This window comes from Mesoplodon mirus (genome assembly GCF_964341445.2).
Source record: "Mesoplodon mirus genome assembly, chromosome: 1".
Taxonomy (NCBI): domain Eukaryota; kingdom Metazoa; phylum Chordata; class Mammalia; order Artiodactyla; family Ziphiidae; genus Mesoplodon; species Mesoplodon mirus.
Genome location: NC_138976.1, coordinates 84,115,115 through 84,129,222, shown reverse-complemented (window position 1 = coordinate 84,129,222; position 14,108 = coordinate 84,115,115). Strand labels below are relative to the sequence as shown.

Sequence of the window (14,108 nt, the reverse complement as noted above, 5' to 3'; positions counted from 1 at the left end):
AAAAAACTTTTTTGCAACTATGTTTATGAGAGAGACCTGCCTCTACTTCTTTCTTGTAATGTTTCTGTTGAGTGTTGGTATGAAGATTATGCTGGATTCAGAAAATAAGTTGGGAAGTGTTTTCTCTTTCTAATCTTCAGAAGAATTTGCATAAAATTAGTATTTTTTAAACGTGTGGAAATGTGGCTATTAAACTATGGATTCATTTTAAAATAAATACAAAACCATCCAGATTTTAAATTTCTTTTCCTGCCAGTTTTGGCAAGTTGAGTTTTTCCAGAAATGTCCATTTCCTCTAAAATTTAAAATCTATTAACGTTGTACTTCTCTTTTAATGTCGTTAGAATCTGTAGTATGTCACGTTTCATTCCTAATACTGGAAAATTATACCTTCTATCATTCTTCTCTCTCTTTTTCTTGAACAGTTTTTAAAAAACGGTTAGTCTTTTCAAAGTATCAATTTGTTGTTTTATTTTCTGTATATGTGTTTCTTTCCTGTGTCTTTAAGTTTTGCTCTTACCTTTATTATATCCTTCCTTATACATTTTTTTAGTTGAATTTTTCAGGTTATTTTAACATCTTATGCTTTTGAGGATATAAAACTTCCTCAGAGCATAGCTTTAGTTGCATCTTACAAATCTAAATGTCATATTTTCATTATTATTCAATTAAAATATATTGTAATTTATGTTGTAATCTCTTCTTTTACCATGAGTTATTTAGAAGTGCATTGTTTATTTTTCAAACATTTGGAAATTTTCTAGTTTTGTTTTATTACTGATATTTAGACTATTTTCATGATGGCCACAGAATATAACTATGTGATTTTAATCCTTTGAAATTTGTTAAGGCTTGATTTTTTTGTCTCAACAGGTAGTTAATTTTGGTTAATGTCTCATTTGTATTAGAAAAGAAAGTATAGTCTGCCATTGTTGATAACAATGTTCAATTTATGTTAATTATGTCAACTTTGTTACTCATGTTGCTCAAATATTCTATATATTTACAGATTTTTTTTCCTGCTGATTCTTAGAGTTGCTGAGAGATGTGTGTGCAAAATTTCCCACTGAGACTGTGTTTTTATCTCCTTCTTCATCCAGTTTTGCCAATTTTTTGTTTTACATATTTAGAAGCTATTAGGTAATGTTATTAGCTCATATAAATTTAGGATTGATGTATCTACCTGATGGTTGAATGTTTAATAATAAATACATATTTGTCTTAATTTCAAGTAATTCTTCTTGTCAGAGTCTACTTTATCTAATAATAGTATATTATATCAATGTTACATCTTTTTCTATTCTTTTACTTTGTTTTTCAATATCATTATATCTAAGGTGTGCTCTTGTAAACAGTATATTGCTATTGTAGTTTTTAAAATTCAGGTTCATAATTTTTGTCTTTTAATGGAAGTACTTTGTCTGTTTACTTGTTTGTTGTTGGTAAAAAACACATAACATTAGATTTACCATCTTAAACATTTTTAAGTGTATGGTTCAGTAGTGTTAAGTATATTCACATTATTGTGCAACAGATCTCTAGAACTTTTTCGTCTTGCAACACTGAAACTCTATACCCACTGAACACTAATTGTCTCTTTACATTAATATAATTGCTCTAACATTTGGGTTTAATTTGTCATTTTGCTATTTGTTTTCTATTTATCTCACATTTTCCCCTTTTCCTCTCATTTCTTTGGTGCTATTACACTAAAAAAGGACTTCTACTATTACATTTCCTTCCATTAGCTTACTAGTTATGAATTCTTTTTTAGAAAATTATTTTAGCATTATAATAAAGATTACAAAATACCATTAAAATCTCTTGTAAATCGATATTTTTGCCACTTGTCTGATCATCCAAGAACCTTAGAGCAATTTATCTCTACTTAGTTCATTCTGCAATTTGTTACTATTGAAATGTATTTTATTTCATTTTATTTTTTTACTAAGATTTTCTTTATTTTTTTGAAATGTATTTTAATTACACATATATTTTAAACTCCATATTATAAATGTTTTATATAGTAAATATTGATTTATTCTTACCCACATATTTATATTCTCCAGTGTTCTTTCCTTCCTGCATTTCTTTGCTTCCATCTATAAATTTCCCTCTGCCTTTACTGTTTTGTTAGTGTGGGTCCTTCTTGTGACAAATTCTTCCAGTTTATATTTCTGAAAATGTCTTTATTTTGCCTTCATTTTTTTCTTATATTTCAGTATAGAATTCAACATCAGCAATTATTTTATATTAGCACTTTGAAGCTGTAATTCCAATGTCTTCTGATTTTCATCATTTTAGATGAAATTAGCTCTCAGTTTTATTGTAGTTCCTTTGACAGTAATATATTTCTTTTTCTCTGGTTTAAAACTTTTTCCCTCTGTAATTTTTAGCTGTTTCACTGTCGTGTGCCTAGAGGTGTTTTTCTTTGTATTTATTCTTATTTGGGTTCATAATTTATCTTGAGTATTAGAATAGTATCTTTCATTAATTTTGAAAAATGATTGACCACTGTTTTTCAAATATTGTTTCAGCCCATTTTTCTCTCTCCTTTCCAAGGGGAATTCCCATTACATATATCTTAGATCTTTTTTCTATGTCACCTATGTTTCTTATGCTCATCTCTATATTTTTATCCATTTTTCTCTCCATGCATCAGTGAGGATATTTTCTTCTAAGATATTTTTCAATTCGCTAACTTTTTCCTTGCTATAATCTGTTGTTTACAGATATTTTTGTTCAGTTATTAAATTTATAGCCTTAAAATTTCTTTTGAACATTTTATTTATAGATTCTAATTCTCTTCTGTAATTCTCCAGCTAATTTTTTTATTCCCCCGATTCTGTTTCCATTCTTTTTCTCAAGAGTTTTTTCCTCTGGAGTTTCCATTCATTTGTTTATATTTCCTTTATGCTTGGTAATTTTTTACTGAATGCTGAATATGTATATGCAAAATGTAGAGATGATGCTATAGATGATGAAATTCCTTTGCTATGGAAAGGATTTACTTTTGCACCTCAAAGGCAGTTAGAAGAGTGTCAGATAAACTTAATATATTCTGTGTTTGAGCTGATTCAAATCAGGATTTCAGGCTTCATGAAGACTGGTCTATTTTTGCTTCACCCTTTTCTTACAGGCAGGACTCAGCAAACTTTTTCTGTGTTGGATTAGATAGTAAATATTTTAGACTTTGCAGGTCTGTGGTCTCTGTTGCAACTATGCAACCCTGTCATTAAAGCACAAAAAAATCCATGAAAAATATGTAAATTAATGGGTGTGATTGTGTTCCAATAAAACTTTATTTATAAAAACAGGCAGTAGGTCATATTTGCCCTGCAGACCGTATTTTTCCAATCTTTATGCCAGGATGTGGGGACATTCTCTCCAGGGATCTCATCTCAAATCCTGGGATATTTAAGATTCCTCTGTGGAGAGCTCTAAGCTCCAATTTTTGTCTCCCTACTTCTGTGAAACTGCTGTTAGATCTGCTAATCTTCTCAGGTGATTGGCTACAATATGAATTAGCAAACATTCAGAGGGGAAAAGCAACATCAAACGTTGGGTTTACCTCTTTGCACTTACTTTCTCTCCAGGATTGTAGCTTCTAAGATAGTCACCTGGGTAACTCTCTGATGCCTTCACAGATTTTTCCCAAAAAATTTATGTAGATTTTCTCCTTGTTCTTGGAACAAGTAATCTGGCAAACGTATGAAGATCTTTTTTGAAATTTAGATTCACCATTGCCTTAACTAAGAGTGCAAAAATCATCCTTATATTTCAGGTTTTATGTCAGAAATTGTCAGACCAAGGGGTATATTCAGAATCCAGTTGGCTACTCCCCGCCCCATCTTTAAATGATAATTTGCCTTGAATCTATTCAATTCCCTTCATACTGACTGCTTCTTCTTTAGTTCTCATCTAAAACAGCCTTCTGATTCTCCCAGTATGCCTTGTCTAATTCATTTCCTCATGGTAGCTAGAGTGAGTCTTAAAAAACATAAATTTGAGCATGTTACCTCTCCCTGCTTAAAATTCTAGTGATTCTCCATTTCCCTTAGAATATGAAAGACAAATTTTAAGATCACTTGAAAGGCCCTTCAGGACCTGAGCCCTGTTTACCTCTCCAACCTGATTTTTCAAAAATTTTTCTTTAAGACTGTACTCTCTAGTTCTAATTAATTTCTTTCCATTTCTTGAACTGGCCAAACCCTCTCCCACCTCAGTGCCTTTGCATATGATCTACCTGGGTCATGATGTCCCTTTTACCTTGCCTTCACCTTAAGTTCCTAGTTATCATTCAAATCTCAGCTTAGCTTATTGACTCATTCTCTAGGAAACCTTTTTTGACTTCTAAATTCTTGACTAGATTCAGAGTACTGTGTATTTCCTCAGCAATATTCCTTATCCCCTTATATTGAAAATTTATGTGTTTATTTCTTTGTATCTCCTAAACTACTGTAAGCTTCAAGGGGCAAGGCTAGCTCTAGTCCAGTCATGAATCATTACCATCTAGCACAGTGCCTGGCTTATAACAGGTGTTCAGTAGTTCTTTGCTAAAGGAGTGAATGAATGAATGAGATGCTTTAAATGTGTTTTGGCAGTATTTATTTTTCATTATGATGTTTACATTTATTGATTTTTAGTATATAACCTTAGAAGCTGGGAAAGCAGTATTATTTCTGTTTTTAAAATAGGCAAATAGGAACAGAGCAGCCAGATGACTTGCTTGGGATTTTTCAGGATTTTTAATGGTGAACATGTATCTATTCTCTAGGTTCTATATATCTCCAGGTAGATGGCAAGATTATGTACCATAGTTTTCCCTCACTCATTACTTCATTTCTCCTTTTACATTCTTACCACTTTCTTTATTTTTCTTCCCCCTATATTATCATTTAGGCCACACTGAAAGCTAGAGAGATGGTGACACCCTGATTAATCAATAAGTTTGAGGATTTTTAGAGAGTTTAATCATTCATCATTAAGCAAAACTTCCATTTCCCCCATGACTCTGTGTTAGTCTGGCCTCAGGGTGCAGGGGAAGGAGATGTGACAGGTGGTAACTCTTCCCTTTCAAGGTGAGATTATGCATAGAAATTCCAGGAGTTTGTGAGAGGTCAGTCATTCGTATTATCAAATCACTTTGTAATTGAAACCCGTGATTTAGAGCCAGTTTCTGAATCCTTATAATTAGATATTAGTAAATAACTTCAAAACTGTGTGTGGTACCTGGAAGATTGGGAGTGGATTTGAGGTTCACTACCTTATCAGATTCCTTTGGTGCTGACAATGAGGCTATGAAATCATTTAATTTTTTTAAACATCTTTATTGGAGTATAATTGCTTCACAATGGTGTGTTAGTTTCTGCTTTATAACAAAGTGAATCAGCTATACATATACATATATCCCCATATCTCCTCCCTCTGGCATCTCCCTCCCACCCTCCCTATCACACCCCTCTAGGTGGTCACAAAGCACTGAGCTGATCTCCCTTCATTTAATTTTTAAAAGGAGGAAGTTCTTGTGTGAAATCAGCAATATGATGAGTGGAAACAATCTTCTCTGTGATCTCTTAAAGAGATTATTAAAGGGAAATATTAAATCATATTTAATATCCTTAAATAGTTTATCATTAACTTCCATTCTGAAATCATTTAAAACCAATGTTTATCACTTCTGTGTATCTGTGTGGGGTGGGGGAAAGAGACAGATTTTGTTCCTTTATGTATAACTCTGCCCTAAAGTGTGCCATAGTCAGTTCAGTTGTTGGGATTAATACTCAGAGAACAGTGAGGCAGGACAGACAGTATCTGAAGGGTTTTCTAAAAACTGTCTCTTGAATGTTACACAATGAGGCCGCAGGCAAGAATTTGGAATCTGGAAGTAGAAGCAGAGATTGAGAGACCAGAAGACATTTATTTTTCTGGGCCCCATCCTGGCTTGACTGGAAAGTTTGAAGGCGATTTTATTCATGCCTTTCAGGTAGCATCCTTTTCAAGTGGATGGCCATGGAACCCAAGAAGCTCTCAGAGAAGCAGGAGGAAATTCTTTCTATCCTGGAAGAAAAATTTCCTCGCTTACCTCCCAGAGATGACATTATCAGCGTCCTGCAGGAGACCCAGTTCAGTGCTCAGGGTGAGTGACTCTGTCCCCCAGCTCTGTCTCAGCTGCTGAGGAGGGATGGTTTGTGATGTGGAGTGTTACGGGGCCCCAGAAGGTGAATTTGAGTGTGGCTTCACGTTCTTCCCTATTGCTGGAGGTTGTGGAAGATTTGCAGGCATACCGTGTTGACTCATCTGGAAGCAGACAGTCTGTGCTGCAGGCTTTCCTCTGAGACCTTCGTGTTTGGATGTGTGGTTAATCCATGCATCTAATGGGCACCCCAGATGCATCATCACATGAAATCCCTGTGCTGAGAGGGTTCTGTTTTGAGCATGTGGCAGGAGCAATGTCAAGCACAATGAGATTTCATCAATCAATTAATTTTAGAAAAAAATAAGAGAAAAGACTCTTAAGCAGATAAAAGTGTTCTGTAAGTCTAGGCTTTGTCAAGAGAGTGGATTTCCTGGATCAATTGTTTAATAATAATAATAATAGCTATAGTTCATTAAGTGCCTAATATGTACAAGGTTCTGATGGTATACCTTTGCATGAATTAGAGTCCTCGCGACAACCCTGTCAAGTGGAATTATTTATTATCCCTGATTTCCAGATGAGAACACTGAAGCACAGAAAGGCATCTTTGCTTTCCCATCATCACACACACAGCTAGGAAGTGGCCAGGCCAGGATTTAAACCCAGACAGTCTATCTTTAAGGTGCATAGCTTTCTCCCTTAGTTCGGGATCCCTCGGGGCAGAGCCTGAGGCAAACCAATTTATTTGGGAGGTGATCCCGGAAAACACTGATAGGGCATGGAGCGCTTTAACAAGCAAGTTAGCTTTGTGGGAAACCAGGCCTTCATCCCGCTAGGGAACTCTGGAAAAGAGTGTAAAATTGCACCGCAGAGTTTTCCTACCCGAGGGGTGCAGTGGCATGTTGCAACTTGTTTATCAGAGCTCCAACAGCTGATTGTTAAATTTTCAGGAATTTTGTGAGTGGGTTGATGTTGGGTTGGCAGGTTGAAATCAGTCATGGTAGAAGTATTGACTACACAGAAATGAACACTACAACTCAGGTTTTGTTATGAGTATACCACTGGAATGTTGAGGAGTACTTAGTCCCAGGGGCTGTTCATTCCCCCCCAGGGTGGGCTCTGGCAGCCAGAGAAAGCCCTCAGGAAAAGAGATGCAGGTGCTAGTGGTTGAGGGTTGGGAAAGTCTGAGGAAATGTGGACGGGACACTGACGCACCTGCCACACCTTCTGTTACATATGCTCTTGTGCATGTGCACATGATGTACGTGGATGTATAGCTGCATGATGGTATGCATTTTGTCCTTCATTTTCAAAATTAGACCAAACTTTTAATGTCACTATATATTCTATAAATCATTTTACACTGTAGTATGATAGATTGAAGCCTTCCAATCTTCAAGCCGAAGAAAAATATTTAGTACTTATCTGTTTCTCCATACTGCTGTGATCGACAGTGTTCTAAGTTGGAAGGGCAAGTAGTTGACTCTGCTGTCTTAATATGCATCTGGGTAGGAGATACGTGCTTTACTGGCCTTTACTGTAAGTCTTCTTCTCAAGAGTTTAGGCCTAAACTGATATAATTGTTAAGCCAAAGCCTTTCCTGTTTTTCCGTGATAAATTTTATTGAAGCACATTGGTCAGCTGACTAAAACTATGCAGTTCTGGATAATTTATCCCTTCTGGATCATTCCTCCCATCATTTAAGAAATCCTCTATCTCCTGTTGCCAGAGCCTATTACAAGGGTGACCAACTTAATTATGATAGTTTTATGGGTCATATTTATAAAGTGCATTTTGAGTAAAATTACAGTTGAAAACATGGAGGCTCACCTTAATGCATCCGGAAAGCAAATTGTGGCCTTCTTAGGTATTATTTGGTTATTTGCTTGGCTATGCTAGTTTTTTTTTTTCACCTCCTCCCCTTCCCTTCTCTGCTTTTGTCTGCTATGGGCTTCCAGAGTCTGACCTCTGAGTATTTGATCTTCTGGGCTCCCTTGAAGATTACTGGTTTCTGGTTGGATTTGGTCCATGGGAAGAGTTAGAAACATATGGGGCGTGGGAGTCAAAGGAAGGAGAAGAGGCTGTAATATTTCTTCCCTGCTCCCTTCCTGTTTGGCGCTAAGTTTCTGGCAGCCCCTCTTCTACTGTTCCAGATCCCTGTTTCCCTCCTTTGAACCTCTGCTAGTCTCTGGATGCCTCACTATCTTTTATTAGTTTTCTCAGTCCCGCCCACATCTCTGTAAGAGTCCTGCCATTAAAGAATCTTCTTTTGCATCCTGAGGGGTGAATGCTATTTCCTGCTGGGATCCTAACTGATGCAAACATTGTCAGTTATGTGATTTTTTTGCCTTAATATGTGTGTTTATTATGGTTAAAAGAAATATGAGAGGGGAAATACTGAAATTAACAGGGTGATTTCTTTAGATAATCCCTTGATATTACCAAAAATGTTCCCCAAGTATAACATACTGTTTTTTTTCTCTCATCCACAGGTTTAAGTATTGAACAGACAATGCTGAAGGATCTGAAGGAACTTTCAGATGGAGAAATAAAAGTGGCCATTAGTAGCGTGAACATGACCCTGGAGGTAAGGGTGGGAAAGCTTTTTCGGCAATGACAGATTTCATACAATTGCATTCTGAGAAAATGGAATACGATTCTCTCTCTTGCATAAGTTAGTGTTTTGCTGTGATATATTTCCTTCTTTGTGATATATTTGACTAAGAATGGGGGTTATTATTTTGGGTGAAAGCACTATGCTAAACCAATGAAAAATGCCAACCAAGATGAGTGCCATTTCATTCATCTCAGTAAAACAAAACCTAAAACATAATCACATACGTATACATGTATGTGTATGTATATGTATATCCTGTTTAATAACAATGATTATACATGTGATTAGATTCACTTCCTTTTTCTGTGTACTACCCTGCACTGTCCATAGATCTGTTCTAAGAAACCAAGTTTTCCTTTGGCTTTTGTAAGCTATTTGGATCCATGTCATCTTGATAAGCAATGGTGACAACTCAAGTATTAATAAGACCCTCCTTCCAATCTGTTAAATGAATGATTCAAAGTGAATGCAGCTCTTGACTTTGTATGTTTCCTTGGTAAATTGTCTTTTGTCTACTTTGGGGCTTTTCAGTGACTTGCATGTTAATCCTAATTAACCTAACTAATGGGAATTATATTTTACAGAGGCACATTTATGCCGTACAGAAGTCTGAGTATTTTTTACTGTTATGTTGCCTTGATCAAGCGATCCACCTTTAATTGTGGCACTGAACTCTCAAGTCAAGTTTATGGAGATAAAAATTGCTGTATAGGCATTTTGTCTTTTAGATTTTAGAACTGTATGTTGCTATTCTTTTTATTTTTCTTGTGGTAATGGTGACTGTATCACTATGTATATTTCTAGGGCATAGCAGGCACGCATGGGGTATCCATGCTTCGGAAAACCCAAGCGCAAAAAAGGTGCCTTTTTCTGTGCTTTCTTTGTAAAATTGTTCCTAGGTGTTTTGATATCGTAGTTCGGCTTGTACATCCATATGAGTACCAAAAGGCAGAGTGTTGTCGCTAAAGATACTCACACTTGCTGGTGATATAGTTTACAGACCACATTCTCACTGCATATAGAAACTCAACTGTTTCTATGGACTTTCGAATTGATAAATGCTCCATATAATTAGACAATGATGTGACTCAATACAAGAAATACATGCAATTTGGGATGTAGTAACTAGATCATCACCTTCAATTAGAAATCTGCTTTGTGTCTAGAAATCCAAGGAAGACATGGATCTTGCAAGGGTCAGTAGCTTTGAGAATCATTTCTACCAGTTCAGGCCTTAGGGTTGTCTTGCTCTTTTCCCCCTCCCGTTTCCCTTCATTTAATGGCATCTTATTAGGATTTAAATGCCTTGTTTGGAATTCCGTTCTAAATTAACATAGAGCATCTTGTAATTGCTTAGGGAACTGTCTGTAGTTAGCAAATTATTTTAAGGCTATTATTATTATTACAGACTTACTGTAGCTTTAATGTACCTTCATTTATATTGTAGGGGTATACAAATGGCTCTGTCAGATATGTTAAACTGTAAATGTTTATCAAGCTGAATAAATGATAAAAAGATCATCTTAATTTTGACAGTAATTTACATAGAGGGCCAGTAATTAATCAGGCAGCTAAGTACATCTCTGGAAGAGCGATATGATCTTCTGGGAGGAGGGAGAAGGACATTTATACATATAAAGAAGGGTACACAGATTAAACTCTAATCAGCTGAATGAGAGTTTTTCACTTGTGCATAACAGGGATATTAAAGATAACTGAGAAATGGAGAAGGAACTCCTTAATAACATTGTATATCTTCTTTGAGAGAGAAAATGTACACTATTTAATCTTTTAGTTGGAAAAATCCCCAAGTTAAGGGCAGAGTTTGGTTTTCTCCATAGATCATCCTATGATACAGTGGCGTTTTCACAGTCTCTATCTATATTTGATTATATTTCAATATTCCTTTCCCATTCTCATTTAAAAATAATGACAGAATTCCCCCTGTCTTATTTTGTGTGTTTTGGAACAGCTGTCTAATAGCCCTTTAAATCTAGATATATTCTCAAAGAAATTTTCTTAGTTCCTATGACTTTCTAAATCTTACTTGTCCTTCAAAGCATGGTCAAGACCTAGCTACTTCATGATGACTTGTAGAAATTATCCATTTTCTATTACCCCTTGCTAAACTAACCAACTTAGGACTTAAATATATACTATATCTTCCATTAATTTTGAACTTGTTTCAAATATTTAATCGTAGTTAGACAATATTTTAAGTTAATTGGGGATAAAGATGGTATTGTTGACTTCTATCTCCCTTTGATTTCCTGGCACAGTGCTGGGGACATAGTAGGTACTTGGTTAATACAAATACACGTTGGTGTCTGCCATTTGTTCCTTTGATATCTGATTTTCATTTCCTGTTAAATTTAAGTAAGTCAGCTAGGAAAGCAAAGCCATCTAGCTGTGCATCCAAGTCAATTTACTTTGTTTCCTTCCAATCGGTTTCAACTGTAGCTGAAGGCTGAGATCAGATAGATAAAATATGGCCCACATATTTATCAGTAGAACTGCTTATCCAGCAGTCCAAAATTCGAATGGGTTACTTGTCACTGGAAGGAATCAACTGGAAGTTCTGTGTGATGTCAGGGCAATGGGAAAGAGGATTCCTTACATTTTCAATGGCCCTTTGCAACTCCACAGTTGTATGTGTCATGGCTTTTATTTGCCTGATGACCCAGTTAACTTTCTTGGGTGGAAATATTGAGAAAATAAGAAGAATTTGTCTTCTTGCAACATATATAGAATGTCCTTTGGAGGGAAGCACTGGTTTGGGTGGTAGAAACCACTGCCTTTGACAGATGGGTTCACTCGGCCCTCTACGTTATAAAGAGAAAGCTACTAAACCTTTTGTCTCTCCTTTTTATTGTAGTATATCTCACAAATGATAGTTCTAATTAAGGTTATATGGGTTATTGAAAATCTACCATTGAAAGTAAATAATTACAATAATACTGAGTTTCAGTGCTTTGTTCGATATGTGAGGTCAGAACGAGTGTGACCTTGAAAAGCAGTAGATAAAAAAATGGCTATATCAGAAGCATGGCCAGAGGGCTAGTTCTTCTTACAGAGAGGACTTGGAAGCTAGGACCATGGAAAAGATACTGCAGTCCCATTTCCCATGGCCTCCGGTTCATTCTGAGTCTGAATGTAGCACACATCCTGTGGGGCATACACACCACATATAGGAATCCACTTCATTCATTATGGTTGTACCTGATCCTTTGTGCCCTTTTCATTGTTTGCCAATTTGATTATCAGGAAAGAGACACAGGTGGTTTTGATTTTGTTCTAATTCTGCATTTTAGTGGAGGAACCAGTAGAGAGAGACAAAGGTTGCCAAAACCCAAATCTATGTTAAAAACTTTAAATAGTAAAGCCTTAGGGAAAAAAAAGAAGAAAATTTATGGATATTAAAGTATGTGCTTAACTGGAACAAACTTTGCCTTTATGCTCCATTCGCTCCAGCAGAATGGAGCAATTATACATCCTGGGCCTACTTTACTCCTTGTAAAGCAGTATGTCTAGATGTTAAGGGAAAGGGACAAATCTTTCCATTCCAATAAGGTGCCAGTGAAGCAAATGAGATTGCTCATGGCAACACCACATGAATAGTTCCCTTGCCAACACCAAGTATTATTACATCTCCTTTAAGCATTTCCCAAAAGGCTGTAAGTCATTAGCATCTTTCTTCAGGAAGAACAATAACCAGGCACTGACTTGATCACTTTTGTTATGACCAATCATGTTATGATTTATTCCCACATGTATACTGTGTCAGTTTGCTGCCATAACGAAGCACCACACACTGTGTGGCTTAAACAACATAACTTTATTGTGTCACAGTCTGGAGGCTGGAAGTCCGAGATCTGGTATTGGCAGGACAGGTTCCTTCCGAAAGCTGAGAGAGAATCTGTTCCATACCTGTCTCCTAGCTTTTGGTGGTTTGCAGGCAATCTTTGGCATTCCTTGGCTTATAGAAGTACCACCTTGGTCTCTGCCTTTGTTGTCACATTATCTTCCCCCTATGCATGTCTCCAAATTTTTCCTTTTCATATGGTCATTAGTCATATTGGATTAAGGCCCACCCTGATGACCTTATCTTAACTATTATATCTGCAATGACTCTATTTCCAAATAAAGTCACATTTTGAGGTGCTGGAGGTTAGGACTTCAACATCTAATAAGACTGTATGAATGAACCTATTGCCTGCTAAGTACATTTCATCTGTGGCTCCCACATGTTTTTCTTTTAAATCAATTTCCTTCAAATGAGGAAAAGTGGGGATTTCCAACTCTTGAAATTTTTGTCTCCTTTATTCAGAGCTGGAGTCTGAGGAAATAGCTCCAGCCTGTTTTCTCTCGGAGGCCCCCTCCTGACTAGACACTATGCTATTTGAAACCTGGAATAGAACACATGGGATGCCCTGCACAGCGATTACCAGCCAAGCTGCACCTTGGAACACTGAGGGAAAAACTCCTTTTCCCTCCTACCAGCCTTTTCCCTTAGCATTCAGAGCACGGACCAGAATGAATTCCCAAGATCACTGTTAAACTTCTCCCTAACGAAAGTGAACATTTTTACTCAGGCTGCAGTGAAGCATCTTTGAACCACTGTAACAGGTGATTTAAGACTCAATGAACCAGTATGAAACCTGGTTTACCAAATTTAAGCATGCAACATGATTTTTCATTGTCTGAGCCTGGAGTTTTTTGGAGTTCAGGATGAAAATACCTCTAGAGTATTTACCTACCTTATTTTGTCGTAAAATGCATAGTAATATTTGAGGAAGTATATATTATTTTTGATGAGCATATTCTTCAAAATGCCTAACACTTATGCTGGAGGCGATTTTTTGAAGCTGTTTGGCTAACCAGTGGAAATATGTGTAACCACTACCTCTGTTTCCTTTTGGGTCCAGGGCTGCCAACTCCTACTTGCTAAGACGGAGTTAACATTTGATGACAAGTGCTCACTGTGTATCAGGCAGTAGAGTAAGGACTTGCAAGCATTGTCTTCTTTAATCTTCCCAGCAACCCCATGAGGTTGAGCTGCTATGAGTACCCCTGTATTAGTTAAGGTAACTCTAACAGCAGTAACAGGTAAACCCCAGATCTCAAAGACTCAACACATAACTTATGCATTTTTTGCTCATGCAGCAAAATCCAATTTAGTGTTCCTGGTTGTGTGGCCAGGGGTGATTCAGAGACCATCTTTAACGTGCGGCTCCCAAGATAGCCTGAGACATCTCCATCCATCCTGTCTCTCAAGATGGAGAAGATCTTGGAGGGCCAAAGGTGGGAGGCTTTATGGATATTTTCAGAACGTAGCATCTGTCACTTCTGCTC

General features: G+C 36.5%; 1 protein-coding gene across 4 annotated transcripts in view; it reads left to right on the top strand.

Moving 5' to 3' along the window:
- PRUNE2 (prune homolog 2 with BCH domain) overlaps positions 1 to 14,108 on the top strand; it is a 270,984-nt gene that overhangs the window by 65,365 nt on the left and 191,511 nt on the right. For all 4 annotated transcript variants that reach the window (XM_082614415.1, XM_082614414.1, XM_082614413.1 and 1 more), the window contains exons 5-6: positions 5,987 to 6,139; positions 8,632 to 8,726. In XM_082614415.1, coding sequence (XP_082470541.1) covers positions 5,987 to 6,139; positions 8,632 to 8,726 — 248 coding nt within the window. The remainder of the gene's footprint in view (positions 1 to 5,986; positions 6,140 to 8,631; positions 8,727 to 14,108) is intronic.